This window comes from Jaculus jaculus, chromosome 5 (assembly GCF_020740685.1).
Source record: "Jaculus jaculus isolate mJacJac1 chromosome 5, mJacJac1.mat.Y.cur, whole genome shotgun sequence".
Lineage (NCBI taxonomy): Eukaryota > Metazoa > Chordata > Mammalia > Rodentia > Dipodidae > Jaculus > Jaculus jaculus.
Window position 1 is genome coordinate 96,276,825 of NC_059106.1, and position 21,488 is coordinate 96,298,312.

Genomic DNA, 21,488 nt, shown 5'->3' on the forward strand with positions numbered 1-21,488 from the left:
CTGGAACTCAATCTGTAGTCCAGGCTGGCCTCGAACTCACAGCAGTCCTCCTACCTCTTCCTTCCTAGTACTGAGATTAAAGGCATGTGCCACCATGTCTAGCATTAGGACCTGACCTTTTATCCTAAGTTCTCCCCAATTCTGTCAATCATTCTTTTTTTAATAATTTAATTTTTTTATTGAAAACTTCTATATTTACAGACAATAAACCATATTTTCCTCCCGTCATCCATTTTCCCCTTCACAACTCTGCTCTCCATCATATCCCCTCCCTCTCTTTGTTGGTCTCTCTTCATAGACTATGTTTCTAGAACACTTTGCACTTGCCTATGGCTGTGTTTCCTCTGGGGCAGAATGCTTCCCAAGAATGTTCTGACTGTGGGCAGAGGCCTGGTGCCATTCTTGCACTTTAAGGGCAGTACAGATGTCTGCAGTTGAGGCAAGTGTGACCTCTGTTGGTGTGTTTTGAAACTGCAATCAAGTCTAGGTCTCTGTGGCAAAGTCCTCCTAAGTGTCTGGATGATAGTAGAGTCAGCCCACCAGATCTGTGTGATCTGAGTTCCTGGTTGCAGCCACTCTCGGAGTCAGAGTGTGGCTAGTGTTATCATGGTTGATTCTGTGCTGAACATGCACAGACTTTTCTTGAATTATTCCCCAAACAATACTGTATAACAACTATTTGCATCATTTAGGCATGGTTGCAGTCAGCTTCACGTTGCTGGGCAAACACCCCACAGAGGCAGCTTGTGGAGGAAAGGGTTTATTTTGGCTTACAGACTTGAGGGGAAGCTCCATACTGGCAGGGGGAAAGGATGGCATAAGCACAGGATGGATATCACCTCCTGGCCAATATCAGGTGGACAACATTAGGAGAGTGTGCCAAACATTGGCAAGGGGAAGCTGGCTATAACACCCATAAGCCCGCCCCCAACAAGAGGTCACACTCCAGTGAAGATCCAGTTTTCTTTTCTTTTTTCTTTCTTTCTTCTCCTTTTTTTTTTTTTTTTTTTTGTTGTTGTTGTTTGTTTGTTTTGTATTGTTTTAGGTAGGGTTTTCCTATAGTCAGGCTGACCTGGAACTCACTCTGTAGTCCCAGGCTGGCCTTGAACTCATAGCAATTCTCCCACCTCTGTCTCTCAAGTTCTTGGATTAAAGATGTGTGCTATCACACCTGGCTCTAGTAAGGCGTCAATTCCAGATTGACATCAGCTGCGTGTCAAGTGTTCAGAGCATGAGTTTATGGGAGACACCTAGTTCAAACCACAATAGGCATTATACTAATGTGTAGGGAATATAGAGATTGCACAGGAGGATCATCAGAGGCTGTATGCAAATAGAAGACCATGTTATGTTTGTATGGGTTTATTTTGTTTGTTTGGGGTTTTTTGTTGTTGTTGTTTATTTTTTGAGGTAGGGTTTCACTCTAGCCAGGGCTGACGTGGAATTCACTACATAGTCTCAGAGTGGCCTCGAACTCATGGTGATCCTCCTACCTCTGCCTCCCAAGTGCTGAGATTAAAGGCGTGTGCCACCCTGGCCAACACAGAATGCCATTTTATGGAAGGATGTAAGCATCTTTGGGTTTTTGCTGTCCTCGTGTGTCCTGAAGAAACTCCCCGTGGATGCTGAGGAATGACTGTAGAACCTGGAAGAAGGACCACTGGAGTAATCAGAGTTCTTGTGAGAGCCGAGGGACTGGCTAAGGTGGAAGTAACTCGGGTGAATGAAGCAAGGCAGGCTTTGAGGTTCCCATTAAACGAATGAGAGTGCCGAGACCCAGCACAGCAGCAAGTGGCAGAGACTGAGTACACACCCCCAGCTGTACTGTATTTCTTCTGCGTGCTTTACAAGTCTGTTCAGCATATACAGTGAATGCTTAAATGTTATTCCAGCATGCCTTTGTAAGGACCACCCAAAAGGAAAATCTCAAGGAGTCAGGTATTCATTCATTCATTCAGAATTTATTTACTGAACACTTACTGTGTGTCCAGTGTCTACTTCTGTGTCTATCCCTCTTCCTTGGGATGAGGATTCATTTAGTGCTTAAAGCAGACAGCATTTCTTTTTGTTTAAATTGTTTATTGTGTGTGTGTGTGTGTGTGTCCATCCATCCCACCAGTAGTTTGATGTGCATGCTAAAGAATTGAACTCAGGCCAGCACATTTTGCAGGCAAGTGCCTCAACTACTAAACCATCTCCTTACCCCCAAGCAGTTCAACCTCACATTCTCATGTGACATAGTAGATGATAAGGTAAAATGTAAGCCGGGCCTGGTGGTGCACGCCTTTAAATCCCAGCACTCGGGAGGCAGAGGCAGAAGGATTACCCTGAGTTCCAGGCTACCCTGAGACTACATAGTGAATTTCAGGTCAGCCTGGGCTAGAGCGAGACCTACCTCAAAAAACATTTGTTAGACATCAACTATGGTGAAAGGAAAGCCAGAGCAGGGAAAGGATTTGAAGTGATGGGAGAGGTGACTTGACATGCCTGAAGAAGAGAAGGAGGTGGAAGTTCCAATGCTGGCTGCAGAGGCCCAGTGGGGAGCTTCTGGGAAAAGAAACAGGCAGGCCAGGGTGCTCACACGCATGGGATGTTAAGAGAAGAACAGAGATGTCACAGGGTGGACACCTGACAGGTCATAGGAAAAACTTGAGCTTGTGGTCCGAGAGAGCCTGGTTACTGTTGAATGGTTTCAAGTGAGGAGTAAAGTAATGCTGCTCTGTTTTAGTGGCTGATTCCAAGGCAAAGCCAGGCAACCAGAGAGAGCACTGTTGTAAAACAAGAGATGACTTTGTGGATCAACCTGTAGAATCTTTTTTTGTTTGTTTGTTTTGGTTTTTTGAGGTAGAGTCTCACAGTAGCCCAGGCTGACCTGGAATTCACTATATAGTTTTAGGGTGGCCTTGAGCTCTTGGCAGTCCTCCTACCTCTGTCTCCCAAGTGCTGGGATTAAAGGCGTGTGCTTCCACGCCTGGCCTCAACCTATAGAATCTTATGAGGACTGAATGTGGACTGTGAGACAAATAAAGGAACCAGAAAGAGAGCAAGAGAAAGGAAGAGAGGAAGGAAGCAAGCAAGCAAGAAAGGAAGTCAAAGATGGCACCAGAGTGTTTAACTATAGGGCTGTAGTTGTAGTTTCTACAGGAGCAAAGGCTGGGAGTGGGGTTGCAGAGGATCAAAAGGACATGTTTCTTTGGGATATGATGATAGACATCCCACAAGAGGGCTCCTGTTGGAGACTTGGTATACAGAGTCAGAGTTAAGGGGCACTGAAAATGCAGATTTGAGAATTATCATTTGGATGACATTTAAATTCATGAGATGACGTTAGTGCAGGATTTGTTTGGGTGGGAAAAATCCTGAACTTAAAAACTGAGCCCTGTGTTGTCTGGATAGGGGCTTGGAAGATAGGAGAACATGGTTGGAAATGTGGGAAAGCATCTAATAAAGTATATCTGGGTCTGATGGCACATGCTCATAATCCCAGCCACTTGGGAGGTTAAGGAGAGAGAAGCACATGTTCAGAGTCATCCTGGGCAGTTTAGTGAGATCCTGTCTCAAAATAAAAGTTAAGAAAGAAAAAATTGCTGAGGATACAGCTAAATGTAGAGTGCTTGCTAGGAAACTCTAGGTTCAATCCTCAGTACCAAAACAAAAGGAAAAGTTTAAATGACATAAAGAGTTTAAGAGAACCAGGTGTGGTGGTGTACACCTTTAATCCCAGCACTTGGGAAGCAGAGGTAGGATGATTGCTCTGAGTTCCTGGCCAGCCCGAGACTACATAGTGAGTACCAGATCAACCTGGACTAGAGTGAGACACTACTTTAAAAAAAGAAAAAACAGTTTAAAAGAGAATGACACAGCTGAGCATGGTGACACACATCTGAAGCCCTGGGGAGACCAAGACAGATGGATGGAACATGCACAGGCTCCATAAGGAGAATCATTTCTCAGAGGAGACAGGGAAATGTGGGCACATGAGAGGGAGAGGGTAGGAGGGAGGAAGGGAGAGGGGGGGAGAGAGAGGGGAGAGAGGGGAGAGGGGAGGGGAGGGGAAGGGAGAGGAGAGGAGAGGAGAGGAGAGGAGAGGAGAGGAGAGGAGAGGAGAGGAGAGGAGAGGAGAGGAGAAGAGAGAGAGAGGGAGAGAGAGGGAATGAGACATAAATATGAACAGCCCATTGTCTTTCATTCTGCATACAGATTGACAACTGGGAACTCAATCATGCTTTTTCTGACACTTTTCTGACTTACAGTGAAGTATCTTGTTCTTGTCTTTGCTCTCACCTCAGGTTGTGGCAGACACCAATATAAGTGCCATAGCAACTCAGCTTGAAAACATGTCCACTGGCTCCCCCACTGCTGATCACCACCAGGAAGACACAGCGTGAGTATTCTAGATACAGTGCTTCCTATGTGCCTAGGCTCCCAGCAACTCCAGTTCTCAAGTGTGCCCTCTACAGGCAAGGAGAAGAAATGCACAGTCCTTCTCTGGTTCCTAGAGATGAACTGAGGCCCCAGGGCATCCCCATTCCGCACAGGGCTCTGTCCCACACTACAGGGTCTTCAAAGATCATGGCTGTAGGGCCTACACTCACACTGCAGTGACACAAACTTCTGCCTTTTTCCCCAAGAAGATGCAGGTGTCTAGCCCAGGTGCACCTGCTTGATGATACAGGGAAGCACGTTTCCTCTACTTGCTCTTCTGAGATGAAATCTTACTGTCTTCTTGGTGGCTGCCTACTGAAGTCAGGGTTGCTTATCAAAGCACTACTTCCAGAACTAGCCCTCACATAAGAACGAGGAGCGTGCATAAAGGAAGTGGCAACTCTGGGCTCCAGTCTGAGAGATCTGAGATGTTCTTCAGGGGATTCAGAAACCAGGTTTCAGCGAGTTCCCTGGCGTGATTTGTCTATAGACAGGCAGAGCAGCCGTTCATTGGGAAATGCTCACTGTACCATCAGTGGCTGATCACAAGTAGGTGCTCAATAAACATCTCTTGGTTGATGGATTATTTGAAGGCTCTTCTGCGCAAAGCTGCTTCCATGTTTGAAGGGGTAAATTATCAGTTTAAATGATATTTTTGAATGTTTTTCTTGAGGAAGGAATATATTACATTCACCATATTTTATCTCATTGTAAATGTGACACATACAGTTAAAATATGACAAAGCCAGGCATGGTGGCACATGCCTGGGCTAGAGCAAGACCCTACCCTGAAAGACCAAAATAAAATAAGTATGACAAAAACACAAACAGCCCTTTCAAGGTACAGAAGGAGGAGATCAGAGATGTAAGTCAGTTGGTAGAGTGCTTGCCCTAGCATGCATGAAGCCCTAGGTTTAATCCCTAGCATACACTGGGCGTGGTGCCATACACCTATAATCCCAGCATTCAGAAAGCAGAGTCAGGAGAATTGCAAAGTTCAAGGCCTTGAAACCCTGTCTTAAAATTAAAATTAAGGGACTGGGGAGATGGCTCTGCATTTATGAAGGTGCTTTCTTGCAAAGTGTGCCAACCTGGTGTTCAATTCCCCATCGCCAGATAAAAGGAGCACATATGTCTGATCCCAACACACCTCTGACAATGGGAGGTAGAGCCAGGAGAATCTGAAGCTGAAGGGCCAGTAGGTCTGTTGTGCTTTTGCAGTCTGGCAGTTCATTTGCAGTGCCAAGAGCCCCTGCTTCAAAGAAGGTAGAACACAGACACCTCAAAGTTGTCCTCTGACCTCCACATCTGTGATGTGACATACATGCCAATACGCATACAAATAAACGAAAAATTTTTAATTGGGACCATTCTAGAAGAACAGCATCCTTTGCTGAGGCTGTGAAAATATTTGTCCTTTGCTGGAACTCCAAGGCATCTAGCAAGTTGAGCACCACTGGCACAAACACACTTAAAAGTAACTCTGGCCAGGCGTGGTGGCACGCCCCTTTAATCGCAGCACGAGAGAGGCAGAGGCAGGAGGGTCGCCATGAGTTCAAGGCTACCCTGAGACTAATAGTGAATTCCAGGTCAGCCTGAGACCCTACCTCAAAAAAACAAAATAAATAAATAAATATAACTCAGAATTCCACTGTTGCTAACATCCAGGTATCTTTAAAAAACAGTTTTATATATGCATGTAAAGAAACAACTTGATTGGAAATGTTAAGACAAACCCCACCTGATGAGGCCAGTTGTGAGCAATGCTCTGCTCCCCCCCTTTCTCTTCTGAAAACATGTTTCTGATTGTAAGTGGGCCTGGTTATGAAGGTCTCTAATGACTTGGTGGCCCCAGGGAGCTATCTCAACACAATGGCCAATATCTTTGGCAATGGGAGCTGTATGAAAGAAGAAATAGGAATTATACTCAAGTCCAGCTGGTGCCCTTCCTGAGTGTTCTCACAGGTTGTGAAGCAGTGATAGGCATGGTCTTGTTCTTGACATCATTATTCCTCAGGTGTAGGGATAATTTACCATTATTGCCACAGATACTTATTGAGCACCTCTCTAAGTATACTAATGGGTCCTGAGAATTCAAAGAGAAATATGAGTAAAGATACTGGCCTAGTCTGTCAGGAACCTCCAGAGACATAGAGGAGCAGGCTCAAAAATCCATGGTTATTAAAGAGTTGGTAAGAATAGGAGACTTAAGCCAGGTGTGGTGGCACATGACTTTAATCCCAGCACTAGGGAGGTAAAGGTAGGGGGAATCACCATGAATTTGAGGCTACCCTGAGCATTCGAGAAGTCCTGGGTCCAATTCCCAGCAACACATTCACTGGGTATGGTGGCACTGGTGCACACCTGTAATCCCCAGCACTCATAAAGTGTAGGCAGGAGGGTCCAAAGTTCAAGGTCATCCTATATAGTGATGTGTCGAGGCCACCTGGGCTGCATGAGAACGTCTCAAAAAAGTAATATATTTGGGAATAAAAAACTTGTCAGCTAAGTTTAAGATTAGATTACTTGAGCCCACATAGATAATTTAGTTTTTACTTACGTTGTTTCTGAGAGAGACTTCCATACTGAATGTAACTTACAAAATCTCAGTGACACATTAGAAACATTTTCTTTATCCATCTTGCTTCCCACTTTTCTCTTGGATCTTGGTTCTTACACAGTCCTGATCCTGAACTTGTGACCAGCACACTGGAGCATCCTAGGAGGTAATATTCAAGGAGTTGGTAGTCAGGTGGAGGAGAAAGATAGCTAAGTAATTGCAGTAGGATCTATGTAGTAAGTGATGGAGCTCAGAGGACTAGACTCATCCTCCCAAAAGATTGAGTTGAGTCCCCATTGAAGGTGATTGTGGAGGAGGAAGTCCCCACCCTGTTGGGAGTACTAGAGGAGGAACAGTTTCCAGAGCCAACAGCCTGCTGGCGGGGCTACAAGATGATTTCAATGCTATATTGGTAACTTGTCAAAACCCCATCTCAAAATAGAAGGGAAATAAAAATAAAAATGAGCCGGACGTGATGGCACATGCCTTTAATCCCAGCACTTGGGAGGCAGAGGTAGGAGGATCTCCGTGAGTTCAAGGCCACCCTGAGAATACATAGTGAATTCCAGATCAGCCTGGGCTAGAGTGAGACCCTACTTCAAAAAACCAAAAATAAATGAATAAATAAAAATGGGTTGGAGCTGGGCATGGTGGCACACACCTTTAATGCCAGCACTCAAGAGGCAGAGGTAGGAAGATTGCCAGGAGTTCAAGGCCAGCCTGGGACTACAGAATGAGATCCATGTCAGCTTGGGCTACAGTGAAACCCTACCATAACCTCCCCCCCCCCCAAAAAAAAAGAGTTGGGCATGTAGTTCAGTTGTAGAGCACTTGCCTAGCATGCATAATGCCCTGCACTCAGGAGGTAGAAGCAGGAGCATCAAGAGTAGAGGGCAGCAGGGCATGGTGGCACACACCTTTAATCCCAGTACTCAGGAGGCAGAGGTTAGGAGGATCACTGTGAGTTCGAGCCACCCTGAGACTGCAGAGTGAGTTCTAGGTTAGCCTGAGCTAGAGTGAAACCCTACCGAGTAAACCAAAAAAAAAAAAAAAAAAAAAAAAGGAGTGGAAGATCAGCCTTGACTATATGAGACCTGTCTAAAGTTCAGTGTGGAGAGAGAAACTAATCAGAGTAAAGGGTGCTTTTACAATTTCAGCATTGTGACTATTTTAACTAGATAGCCAGTGGGCTCAATGCAAGAGAAAACCCTACCAGGTGTGGCCAGCCAACCATTTGACATTCAACACAACTTTGTCATCTATAAAGTTCAAGCCCTAAGACTTCACTATCAGGCTACCAAAAACAAAAGCAAAGATAATCTCATGTTTAAAGTAAATTCATGATTTTGTGTTGGGCTGCATTCATAGCAAGCCTCAGTTGTCTGCAGCCACATGTGCCTGCAGGCTGTGGGTTGGACATTCTTGGAGCCCATCGAGAATACTGGTAGCTGGGTGTGGTGGTGCACGCCTTTGATTCCAGCACTTGGGAGACAGAGGTAGGAGGAGCTTTGTGAGTTCAAGGCCACCCTGAGAGGACATAGTGAATTCCAGGTCAGCCTGAGCTAGAGTGAGACCTTACCTCAAAAACTCAAAAAAAAAAAAAAAAGAAAGAAAGCAAAAAGAAATACTGGTGATGAGGTGACTGAAAAGTGTTTGGAGTGCTAACTAAACATCTGTATGAAAGTCTCTCTCAAATCTGTGTTCTTCCATTAAAATGGAATTCCCTCTCAGTACCTGTTCCTGAATTAAACAGCATGCATTGTGCTTTCAGAACACCTCCACCTAAGATTATAACTTTGGAGAAAGGCTCGAGAGGATTGGGGTTTAGTATTGTAGGGGGTTATGGAAGTCCCCATGGAGACCTGCCAATTTATGTCAAGACTATATTTGCCAAGGTATTTTTTTTCCTTTTTACTGTACTTTTCTTTTTCTAAAGAAAATCAAAAGTAGCCAAGAATTTTTTAAAGTGCTTTCTGTGACTCTACTTTGTGTTACATTTGGATGGATGGATGGATGGATGTCCCCTTACCTCATTTAAGTCTTGTAGGTAACCCTATACCATTATGTAACAAAAGAGTTCTTTTACAATAGTAGAGTTCTAAAAATAAAAAAATCACAAAATTTAAAAACAAAAGTGCCTGGTGTGGTGATGTACGTTTTTAATCCCAGCACTTGAGAAACAAAGGTAGGAGGATCTCGGTGAGGCCACCCTGAGACTCCATAGTGAATTCCAGGTCAGCCTGGACTAGAGTGAGACCCTGCCTCAAAATAAATAATACTGGAGCCCCAAGAAGCGTAGTTTTCTTGGACTTCCAACACAGAAGCTGATGCCACACAATAGATAGAGCAGAGCCACACCCAAGTATTATTCAGGGCTAAAAGAAAAGGGAAAAAAAATTGCTTTGCCCTTTAAGCAAATACCTTTAATTACTGAGCCATCTTCCCAGCCCCGGCTTTGTCATTCAAGAACAGATATCAAACAGCAGAGGGGGCTGGAGAGATGGCTTAGTAGTTAAGGTACTTGCCTGCAAAGCTTAAGGATCCAGGTTTGATTCCCCAGAACCCACCTAACTCAGATGTACAAGATGGCACATGCATCAGGAGTTTGTTTGCAGTGGCTGGGATATAATAGAGTGATTTCCAGGTCAGCCTGAGCTAGAGTGAAACCCTACGTCGGGAAAGCAAAGGGAAAAAAAAAAACCAGCAGGGCGCTGGGCGTGGTGATACACACCTTTGCCTTTAACCCCAGTACTAGGGCAGAGGTAGGAGGATTGCCATGAGTTCGAGGCCATCCTGAGCTAGAGTGAAACCCTACCTTGAAAAAACAAAACAAAACAAAAAAAAAACCATCAAGGCTGGAGAGATGGCTTAGCAGTTATGGCACTTGCTTGAGAACCTAAGGACCTATATTCGACTCTCCAGATCCCGCATAAGCCAGATGCACAAAGTGACATAAAGGGCAAGGTCGCCCATGCACACTAGTTGGCATGTGTATCTGGAGTTCAGTTGCAGTGGCTAGAGGCCCTGACGTGCCAATTCTCTCCACCACCACCACCTCCACTCTCACACACACACTCTCTCATAAAAAAGCATTAAAAAATTAAAATCAGCAGAGGTCTTGAGGCAGAAGCTCTGTCAGCAGCCATCTCCTAAAACCACAGGACACACTAGCTTTAGGTTGCTTCTGTTGCCTGCTACTCTGCCAAGTACTTGATATGTTAGAGTAACACTGGGTAGTAGATTACCAGGAATTACACACAACTTCCAAGTCAGACGTGGTGCTGTTCACCTGTAATCAGCACTAAGGAAGCTGAGGCAGAAGGATCACTGTGAGTTCAAGGTCTGTTTGGGCTACACAGTGAGACCATATCTCAACAAAGCAAAACAAAAACAAACAAACAAAAAAATACTGCTTCTACCATGTCTCATTGACTCAGTACAGAGTCACAGTGCACACTCCTATGCTGCCTCTAGTGACTATAAAAGTGAATGTCTTAACTTTTCAGTGTGGGGTTTTACATTAGATCTTAATTATTACACATTTTGAAGCTCTTGAAAAACTACTTAGGATTACTATATCAGCTTTTTTTGTTTTTGTTCTGAGACAGGGTCTCATGTAGCCCAGGTTGGCCTCAAAATTACAGCTTCTGTATTCATTTCTAATTAATTAACTTGAAAGCAGAAAGAGAGAATGAGAATGGATGCACCAGGGCCTCTAGCCACTGCAAACAAACTCCAGTTGCATGCACCACTTTATGCATCTGGCTTTATGTGAGTACTAGGGAGTTGAACCTGGGTCATTAGGTTTTGCAGGTGAGTGCCTTAACCACTGAGCCATTTCTCTAGCCCCCATTCTTTTTATTGTTGTTGTTGTTTTAATCACAATCATTTGTTTAGTAACTGACCCAGAGGCTTTGTACTGCATTATTTTCCTAAAGATGGTCTTTAGAAGAAAAATTAAACCAGGTGTGGTTGTAAATGGCTTTAATCCAAGAACTTGGGAGGTAGAGGCAGGAGGATCACTGTGAGTTCCAGGTCAGCCTGGGACTAAAGGTATGTGCCACCATGTTCAGCAGAATTTAAAGTTTTCTAGGGAGGGCTGGAGGGATGGCTTAGCGGTTAAGGCACTTGCCTGCAAAGCCAAAGGACCCAGGTTTGACTCCCTAGGACCCATGTAAGCCAGATGTACAAGGGGACACATGCATCTGGAGTTCTTTTGCAGTGGCTGAAGGCCCCAGCACACCCATTCTCTCCCTCTCTCTCTCTTTTTCTCTCTCCCTGCCTATTTATGTATCTCTCGCAAATAAATAAAAATAAAATATTGGGAAAAAAAAAGTTTTCTAGAGAATCAATAAACTTAAAAGTAAATTGGGCGTGGTGGCACACACCCTTAGTCCCAGCACTTGGGAGGTAGAGGTAGGAGAATCACTGAGTTCCAGGCCAGCCTGAGACTACAGAGTGATTCCAGGTCAACCTGGGCTAGAGCGAGACCCCACCTAAAAAAAAAAAAAAAAAAAAAAAAAACTCTAGCAGCAGAGTTTTTCTTCAATGGCAGGGTTTTTCTACTATCAATGTTCGACGCTGATGTCAACATCACCCCGTGGGAAGTTTGAAGATGTAGGAACTGTAGGTCTGCATCACCCATACTGCTTTAACAGAAGACATGATGGTCCTCAAAATGTTTCTCTTTTAGACTGCTAGAGCTGTTGAGATCCACAGGTTATAGATTTTTATATGACCCTTTTGATTCCAAAACTTCATTTTATAATTCTCTTGCTCAACTAAGAAATCATTTAATGTGATCCATAATGGTTCTTCCACCCTCCAGTAATATAAAGTCCAAGCAGTGTGGAATCAAGAGAGAGACCATCACACCAACAGGCTGCTGTGGTCATGCTGTTTTCTTCCAAGTGTGTGTTTGGATGAAAACTTGAGAATGGAAGCCACGTGTAGTCTTAGTCCTCTCAGCAGCTGAACTGTACCCAAAACCAACAAGAAATGATCTAGGGCTGGAGAGATGGCTGAGTAGTTAAAGATGTTGCTTGCAAGTCTTGCTGGTTCAGGTTTGATTCCCCTGTACTCACGTAAAGCCAGATGCACAAAGTAATGCATGCATTTGGAGTTCATTTGCAGGAACAAGAGGCCCTGGTATGCTATTTTTTTTTCTCTCTTTCTCTCAGATTTGTTCTCTCTACCCTCTTCTGTCTCTCAAATAAATAAATAACATTAATTTTATTTTATTGACAACTTCCATAATTGTAAACAATATCCCATGGCAATTTCCTGCTTCCCCCCCACACTTTCCCGTTTGAAACTCCACTCCATCATATCCCCTCTTCCTCTCAATCAGTCTCTCTTTTATTTTGATGTAATGATCTTTTCTTCCTATTATGATGGTCTTATGTAGGTAGAAAAACACTTATTTTTATGAGTTTTCTTTTTTATTAACAACTTCCATGATTGTAAACATCCCATGGAAATATCCCCCCTCCCCCACTTTCCCCTTTGAAACTCCATCATATCCCCACCTCCTCTCAGTCTCTTTTATTTCGATGCCATGATCTTTTCCTCCTATTATGATGGTCTTGGAAAAACACTTATTTTTAAAGAGAAATAGGTCTAAAGATTTCAACAACTCTGAAAATCTAGGGAGGAGTTTCAAATCCTATGCAGTCTGAGCCATGAGAATCTCACTTTATTCTCTTACTGCTGTGGCTGAGTCAGTACCATGTACACAGGGAGTCCATAGACTAAGCCGCAAGGTATACACAGGTTGAATGTTACTATTCTGAAATGCTTGGGACTAGACTATTTTGGATTTGGCATTTTTTTTCAGATTGTGGACTTTTTGTATATACATAGTGTGATATCTTGGGAATAAGACCTAAGTTTAAACCCAGAATTCACTTATGTTTCATATATACTGCATATACACAGGTTGCAGATAACTTCATACAGAGAGAATGGGCACACCAGGGCCTTCAGCTGCTGCAAATGAACTCCAGATGCATGTGCCTCCCTGCGTATCTGGCATCATGTGGGTCCTGGGGAATCGAACCCAGGTTGTTAGGCTTTGTAGGCAAGTGCCCTAGCCACTGCGCAGATTTTGTTTGTTTGTTTTTTGTTTTTGTTTTTTTCAAGGTAGGGTCTCACTGTAGCTGAGGCTGACCTGGAATTCATTATGTAGTCTTAGGGTGGCCTTGAACTCAGGGTGATCCTCCTTCTTCTGCCTCCCAAGTGCTGGGATTAAAGGCGTGTGCCACCATGCCCAGATTTATTTTTTATTTTTGAGAGAGAATGGACACGCCAAGGCCTTTCAGCCACTGTGAACGACCTCCAGCCTCCTTGTGTGCAGGTACGACATTGCACGCTTGTGTCACTGTGCATCTGGCTACACAGGACCTAGAGATTCAAACGTGCATTCTTAGGCTTTGCAGGCAAGCATGCTAACCACTAAGGTATCTCTCCAGCTCAAATATTTTTTAAAATAATTATTTATTTATTGAGAGGGAGGCAAATAGAGAGAAAGCATGCACACTAGGGCCTCTAGCCACTACAAATGAACTCCAGACACATGCACCACTTTGTGCATTTGCCTTAACATGGGTACTGGGGAATCAAACCTAGGTTCTAAGTCTTCATAGGCAAGTGTCTTAACTGCTAAGCCAGCTCTCCAGCACTCCTTGAATATTCTTTATTGCATAATTTATACAGATTCAAAATTCTAGATCATTATCCAAGCACCTCAGGGCCTCTGTGCAGCAGCTAGACACAAATTGACAAGACACTTAGCGCCTCTCAGCTGAGTCTCCAGTCAAGTCTGGCCAGGATTTAGAGCCTGTGGGCTCTCGGCTCCCATGCACCTCATTTTAAAAGATTTCTAACCCTTTTCACAGGACTTTTAATAGTTTCCCTTACAGATGAAGAAGGCCTACTATAAATGATTTTCTAGTCTTTTTTGTTCCCTTACCAATCTAAAATGTTTCTATTTCTAGTGGTATGGTATCTAGCCCAGGCTGACCTGGAATTCACTCTGTAGTCCTAGGCTGGCCTCAAATTTACAGCAATCCTCCTATCTCTGCCTCCCAAGTGCTGGGATTAAAGGCATGGGCCACTACACCTGGCTGGAATGAAAAATATGTTTGTTTGTTTTTTGAGGTAGGGTTTTGCTCTAGCCCAGGCTGACCTGGTGGCCTTGAACTCCTACTACCTCTGCCTCCTGATTAAAGGCGAATGTTCACATACCCAGGGAGTGAAAAATTTTAAACTTGTTTTGTGCTATTTTAGTGAACTACACATTAATACAGATAAAGTTACCATCTTGAGGGCTGGAGAGATGGCTTAGTGGTTAAGGCACATGCCTGCGAAGCCTAAGGATCCAGGTTCAATTCTCCAGGTCCCACGTAAGCCAGATACCCATGGTGGTGCATGCATCTGGAGTTTGTTTGCAGTGGCTAGAGGCCCTGGCATGCCCATTCTCTCTATCTCTATCTCCTTCCCTTTCTATGTCTTTAATAAATAAATAAAAGTAGCACTCGGAAGGCAGAGGTAGGAGGATTGCCACGAGTTTAAGGCCACCCTGAGACTCCATAGTGAATTCCAGGTCAGCCTGGGGTAGAGTGAAACCCTACCTTGAAAAACCAAAATAAATAAAATAAATCTTTTTTTAAAAAAGTTACCATCTTGAGCTGGGCGTGGTGGCACATACCTTTAGTCCCAGGCTGAGTTTAGTCCCAGGCTGAGGAGGAAAGATCACCATGAGATCAAGGCCAGCCTGCCTGGAGCTAGCTACTCAAGTGAATAGTAAGTTTCCTATGATATAACTCATATGCCATACAGACCTCCCACTTAAAGGCTGCATTTGGGCTGGAGAGAGGGCTTAGTGGTTAAGGTGCTTGCCTGCAGAACCAAAGGATCCAGGTTCAATTCCCCAGGACCCACATAAGCCAGATGCACAAGGTGGTGCATGCATCTGGAGTTTGTTTGTAGTGGCTAGATCCTCTGGTGTGGCCATTCTCTCTCCCTCCCTCTCCCAGATATATAAATAAATAACTTTTTTTAAAGGCTGCACTTGCCAGGTGTGGAGGTGCTTGTCTTTATTCCCAGCACTCAGGAAGCTGAGGTAAGAAGATTGCTGTGAGCTCAAGGCCACCTTGAAACTATGAGACTACATAGTGAATTCCAGGTCAGCCTGGCTTAGAGTGAGATCCTACATCATTTTTAAAAAGGCGGGGGGGGGGGGGGTTGGGGGAGGCTCAACAGTTAAGGCACTTGCCTGCAAAACCAAAGGACCCAGGTTCAGTTTTTGAGTATCCATGTAAAGCCAGATACACAAAGTGGTGCATTAATCTGGAATTAGTTTGCAGTGGCTGGAGGCCCTGGCATGCCCATTCTCATTCATTCTCTCACTCTCATACAAATAAAATATTTTTTTAAAAAAAGAAGAAATGACTACACTTATTTTTGAAATATGTATTTATTTTAAAGAGAGAAAAGAGAGACTAGGTGTGCCAGGACCTCCTCCTGCTGCAAATGAGCTCCAGATGCATGTACTACTTTGTGCATCTGGCTTTACATGGATTCAGGGACCTCAAACCCAGAGCCTTTAACCATTGAGCAATCTCTTCAGTCCCTCCCCACCACACACTTATTTTTTATTTATTTATTTATTTTTTTTTGGTTTTGGTTTTTCGAGGTAGGGTCTCACTCTGGCTCAGGCTGACCTGGAATTCACTATGGAGTCTCAGGGTGGCCTCGAACTCACGGCGATCCTCCTACCTCTGCCTCCCGAGTGCTGGGATTAAAGGCGTGCGCCACCACGCCCGGCACCACACACTTATTTTTGACAGACAACTGCTGATAGCTTAACAATGCAGTGGAAGCCTTATTCATTGAAGGGTTACAGTAAGTCTAACACCAGATTCAGCTCTGCCTTATATTTTACATTTCATGACATGACATCCAATCTCATTTAATAGAATAAAGTTCTTTTTTAAAATTTTTTGTTTATTTTAATTTATTTGAGAGTGACAGAGAAAGAGGCAGATAGAGAGAGAATAGGCATGCCAGGGCCTTCAGCTGCTGCAAATGAACTTCAGATGTGTGCGTCCCCTTGTGCATCTGGCTAATGTGGGTCCTGGGGAATTGAGCCTCAAACCGGGGTCCTTGGGCTTCACAGGCAAGCACTTAACCGCTAAGCTATCTCTCTAGCCCTGATATAAAGTTCTATTAAAAGGAATGTGAATGCCAGGGCATATCTGTTAGTATGTTATTTAGATGATTCATAAATGGTTACTATTCTACCATTATCATTTAAGAAACAGAGAATACTGTATTTTTCATAATTTAAAATATTGTCTAATGCTGGGCATGGTGGCGCACGCCTTTAATCCCAGCACTCAGGAGGCAGAGGTAGGAGGGTTGCTGTGAGTTCAAGGCCACCCTGAGACTCCATACTGAATTCTAGGTCAGCCTGGGCTAGAGTGAGACCCTACCTCGAAAAACCAAAATAAATAAATACATATTTATATATATTTTTTCTTTCCTAAAAACCAGACATGGTGTGCATGCCAGTAATCTCAGGAGGATTTCTACATATTTGGGGTCACCCTGGGCCTTTAGTGAGATAATTCCTTAAAAAAAAAATAATAATTGCCTAGAAAATTTAATTGGTAATTCATAAAATTCCTCTTTAAGTATGCACACAGACATAAGGTAGAGGTTTAATATTAAACTGCTTCACCCTAGATTAAGCCGGAATGTTTCTTGTTTGTAGGGAGCAGCTGCAGATGATGGCCGATTAAAACGAGGGGACCAGATTTTAGCTGTCAATACTGAGACCCTAGAAGGTGTCACTCACGAGCAAGCTGTTGACATTCTGAAACAACAGAAAGGGACCGTCACCTTAACTGTGCTGCCATGAGTCCGACTTGACTACCAGGCACATGGGGTTAGAATGTGCGTAGGAGGATGAAGTTTCTCTGGAAGTGGGAATGAAAAGACGCGTCGTCTGAAGCTCACCGCGGCCCTCACCACCTCCCTCACCCCCGCACCACCCTGTGGAGGGCTGAAGCCTCAGCAGCCATCTGCCCGAGGGGTCCTAGCTTCTGAGAGTTAACTTCTCCAACTTGACACTTCCTGCATTGCACTTAACATCAGTGTTTGCCAGCCAGTAGTTATTAGTTCCAATTCTGTTTGCTGAAACTGGAGCTAATAGCCTCATGTTCCTTCTGCTTCACCCCTTCTTCATACACAAATATAATAGCAAGCTAAGACTTCATTGAATGCACAGAAACAAGTTTTTCAACTTGTCATCTCATTCATGATTTATTTATGCTAATTTGCCTCTTCAAGTAAGCCAGAAAACATCAGTGTAATTAACTTCCCCAAGATGAACTACCCATGTTCTCCTAAGGGAAATCACTGTATTCTCTTCTGTATAACTCATAGTCAAGTAAATCTCAACTTCATTTCTCTGGGTAGATCTTTGTATGTTAGTCATTGCTGATTTTGATGAGTCAATTTAAAGGCTGTAATCTTCTGAAAATTCTGAGAGGCTTTTTAATTGTTTTCTGAACTACATGATGCATCCCATTGAGCAAATGCACCTTGTTCTCCATAGGAGCAATTTGCCTCCTTGTTCTGAATCCCAATAATGTCAGCGTATGTTAGTGTGTGGGAGGCTTATCCAGAGTTCAAGTCTGGTTTCATTCCCTCCTCTCAGTCTGCAGATGAAAAGGTAGAAACCCTTGAACCACATTGCAAAGAGCAGCACGTTTTGCCTCCAGCTGGTAGATAGGTCTGGTGGCCTTGTGAGAGTAGAGTGACGAGTGTGATTGCCCTTTCCTTCCCGTCCATACCAGCCGGCGCAGCAGTACAGGCTGCAGCAACTACATGTAACAACTTGCTTCCCTCAAGTGACTGGGCCAGAGCCTGAGCCTGGCAATAGGTGATGGAAATGCTCAGCTCATGGTTTCCACTCGCAGAAAGCCTCCCATTGGCTGAAGTTCTGCATGCCATAAAAGCAGCTAAGTTGATTATAAATGTTGTTCAGACATTAGCTGCAAAAAGAAAGAAATGCTCATTGGCTCTGCTGTAGGGTCTTCTACTAAAGTAACATGAAGGATAAGTAAAGGGTCAGTGATAGACATACTTAGCACTATCTAACTTCAACTCAGTGATACAAATTGTGCACAGTAATTACCAAAATGTAATCATCTTTAATATGTATAGATTTTAATAGAGCTTGACATATGATTAGATGTAATCACAAAGTGCATTGACTGATTGGAATATGTTGTGGCTATTCCAGAGTGCCTAAATTGTATGTTGAAAATGTGTTTCATAATAGGTATTAGTTTCCTGAGATCATATAAGGTGTTCAGAATTTCTAGTGTATCCACCATGTGTGCATCTGAGAGGATCTCTTCTAGGGCAGGAGAAGCTGCCAGCCTCAGAGTGTCCTGTGCTCATTGTAAGCCTCAACAGCCCAGATGAAATGAAGCCAAATAACACCTGAAAATGCACCTTAAAAATATACATACATATATATAATGCTTTTGAAAATGTGATTCTGCTTGATTTTAGTGAAATGGCATTAAATACACATTTTTAAATAATGCACTGTTGGTTATGTGTTTCTTTACACAGGGTCCTCTAGGCCATGCCCATCAAGTGCTGAAACACTGCTCTGACTGGTCCTGTCTCTGTCACAGGGCTGGTACCTTGCCAAAGACTGTTGTGGTTTCTTTTTTCTAAAGAAAGTTTATTTTTATTTATTTATTTGACAGAGAAAGAGGGAGAGAGAGAGAGAGAGAATGGGCACGCCAGGGCCTCCAACACCTGGGCCTCCAGCCATTGCAAATGAACTCCAGATGCGTGCACCACCTTGTGCATCTGGCTAACGTGGGTCCTGGGGAATTGAACCTGGGTCCTTTGGCTTTACAGGCAAACCACTAAGCCATCCCTCCAGCCTGTGGTTTCTTTTCTTCATCAAAACTAACTGAAGGGGAAAATGTGGGGGGGGGGAGGGAATCACCATGGGATATTTTTTTATAATCATGGAAAATGCTAATAAAAATTTTTTTAAAAAGAAGAAAAAAAACTGACAATCTGAGAGTATAGAAATCTGTTTTTATAACCATATGTATTATTTTTGGGCCATTGAAATATAGCAATAATATCATTAGTTAAAAAAAGTTTTTTTTTCAAGGTAGTGTCTCACTTTAGCCCAGTCTGACCTGGAACTCACCCTGTAGTCCCAGGATGGTCTGGAACCCACAGCAATCCTCCTTCCTCTGCCTCCCACATGCTGGGATAAAAGGCATTGTGCCACCATGCCCTGCTTGTTTATGTATTTTTCTTTTCTTTTTTTAATTTTTCTTATTGACAACATTCATAATTGTAAACAATATCCCATGGTAATTCCATCCCTCCATTTTGTGTCTGGAGGGGCACATTGTAAGGAGTCCTACCCTTCTTTTGGCTCTTACATTCTTTCTGCCACCTCTTCCACAATGGACCCCAAGCCTTGGAAGGTGTGATAGAGATACTGTGGTGCTGAGCACTCCTCTGTCACTTCTCAGCACCATGATGCCTTCTGAGTCATCCCAAGGTCACTGCCATCTGAAAAGAGAAGGTTCTCTAACCATCTTTTTTTTTTTTTTTTTTTTTTTTTTGGTTTTTCGAGGTAGGGTCTCACTCTAGCTCAGGCTGACCTGGAATTCTCTATGTAGTCTCAGGGTGGCCTTGAACTCATGGTAATTCTTCTACCTCTGCCTCCTGAGTGCTGGGATTAAAGGCATGCACCACCACACCTGGCTGAATTTTTTATTTTTATTTATTTGAGAGAGAGAAAAAGAGGCAGATAGAGAATGAGCACATCAGGACCTCTATCCACTACAAACAAACTCCAGACGCATGTGCCCTCTTGTGCATCTGGCTTAGGGAGTACTGGGGAGTTGAACCTGGATCCTTTGGTTTTGCAAGCAAGTGCCTTACCCATATGCCATCTCTCCAGCCCCACCCCTTTTTTTCCCTTTTTTTTGAGGTAGGGTCTTGCTCTAGCCAGGCTGACCTAGAATTCACTGTTGTAGTCTCAGGGTGGCCTTGAACTCACAGCAATCCTACCTCTGCCTCCTGAGTGCTAGGATTAAAGATGAGTGCCACCACCATGGCCAGCCTCTCCCCCACACCCCTGGAAGGCAGAGATTACTTTTAAAAAGGTGGGAGGGGTGGGGAGCAGCTGGAGAGATAGTTGAACAGTTAAGGTGCTTGCCTGTAAATTGCCCATAAAGCCTAATGACCCAAGTTCAGTTCCCCAGTACTCACATAAAGCCAGATGCATAAAGTGGCGCATGTGTCTGGAGTTCATTTGCAGTGGCAAGAGGCCCTGGTGCTCCCATTCTGTCTGTGATGGCACACATCTTTAATCCCAGCACTCAGGAGGCAGAGGTAGGAGGATCACTGTGAGTATGAGGTCAGCCTGGAACTATAGAGTGATTTCCTGGTTGACCTGGGCTAGAGCAAGGCCTTACCTCAAAAACAAACAAGAGGGCTGGAGAGATGGCTTAGGGGTTAAGGTGTATGCCTGCGAAGCCTAAGGACCCCAGTTTGATTCTCCAGGTCCCATGTAAGCCAGATGCACATGGTGGTGCATGCTTCTAGAGTTCATTTGAGTGGCTAGAGGCCCTGGCGTGCCCATTCTCTCTCTCTCTAATAAATAAATACAAACAAACAAACAAAAAGATGAAAAAGCCCCAAAATGTTAGGGCAAGCATGTTTTGGATTTAGGCTGCACTACGTGCAGCAGAGTGATTACCTCACATGCATGAAGCTCTGGGTTCACACAAGCCAAATGTTACAGTCCGGTTCGCATTGCTGTTAGAAATCACCCAATCAAGAGCAGCTTCTGGGAAAAAGAGATTTATTTTGGCTTACAGGCTCGAGGGGAAGCTCCACGATGGCAGGGGAAAACAATGGCATGAGCAGAGGGTGGACATCACCCACTGGCCAACGTAAGGTGGACCACAGCAACAGGAGTGTGTGCCAAACACTGGCTTGGGGAAACTGGCTATAAAGCCCATAAGCCCGCCCCCAACAATACACTCCCTCCAGGAGGCATTAATTCCCAAATATCCATCAGCTGGGAACCTAGCATTCAGAACACCTAAGTTTATGGGGGACACCTGAATCAAACCACCACATTCCACCCCTGGCCCCCATAAACTGATATCCATACATGATGTAAAATACAATGCATTCAGTCTGACTTTAAAAGTCCCCATAGTTTTTATCAATTCTAATGATGTTCATACATCCCCATAGTTCAAGACCTTTTAACTGAGCCATAATACCAAAAAATAACCTCAAAAAACCCAAAATGGCACAGAATAAATATTCACACTGCAAAAGATGGCATTGAGCATAGTAAAGAAACATTCAACCAATACAAGATTTAAAACAACCAGGGCAAACATCAAACTCTGTAGCCTCAAGTCCAGCA

At 43.8% G+C, this 21,488-nt stretch overlaps 1 protein-coding gene across 7 annotated transcripts in view; it reads left to right on the plus strand.

The window, feature by feature from the left end:
* Patj (PATJ crumbs cell polarity complex component) overlaps positions 1-18,603 on the plus strand; it is a 430,613-nt gene extending 412,010 nt beyond the window's left edge. For 6 of the 7 annotated variants that reach the window (XM_045148899.1, XM_045148902.1, XM_045148903.1 and 3 more), the window contains 3 exons: positions 4,290-4,384; positions 8,757-8,880; positions 16,761-18,603. In XM_045148899.1, coding sequence (XP_045004834.1) covers positions 4,290-4,384; positions 8,757-8,880; positions 16,761-16,907 — 366 coding nt within the window. In that variant the 3' untranslated portion in view covers positions 16,908-18,603. The remainder of the gene's footprint in view (positions 1-4,289; positions 4,385-8,756; positions 8,881-16,760) is intronic. The other variant, XM_045148905.1, reaches the window with a different exon arrangement.
* Positions 18,604-21,488: the final 2,885 nt, after the last annotated feature.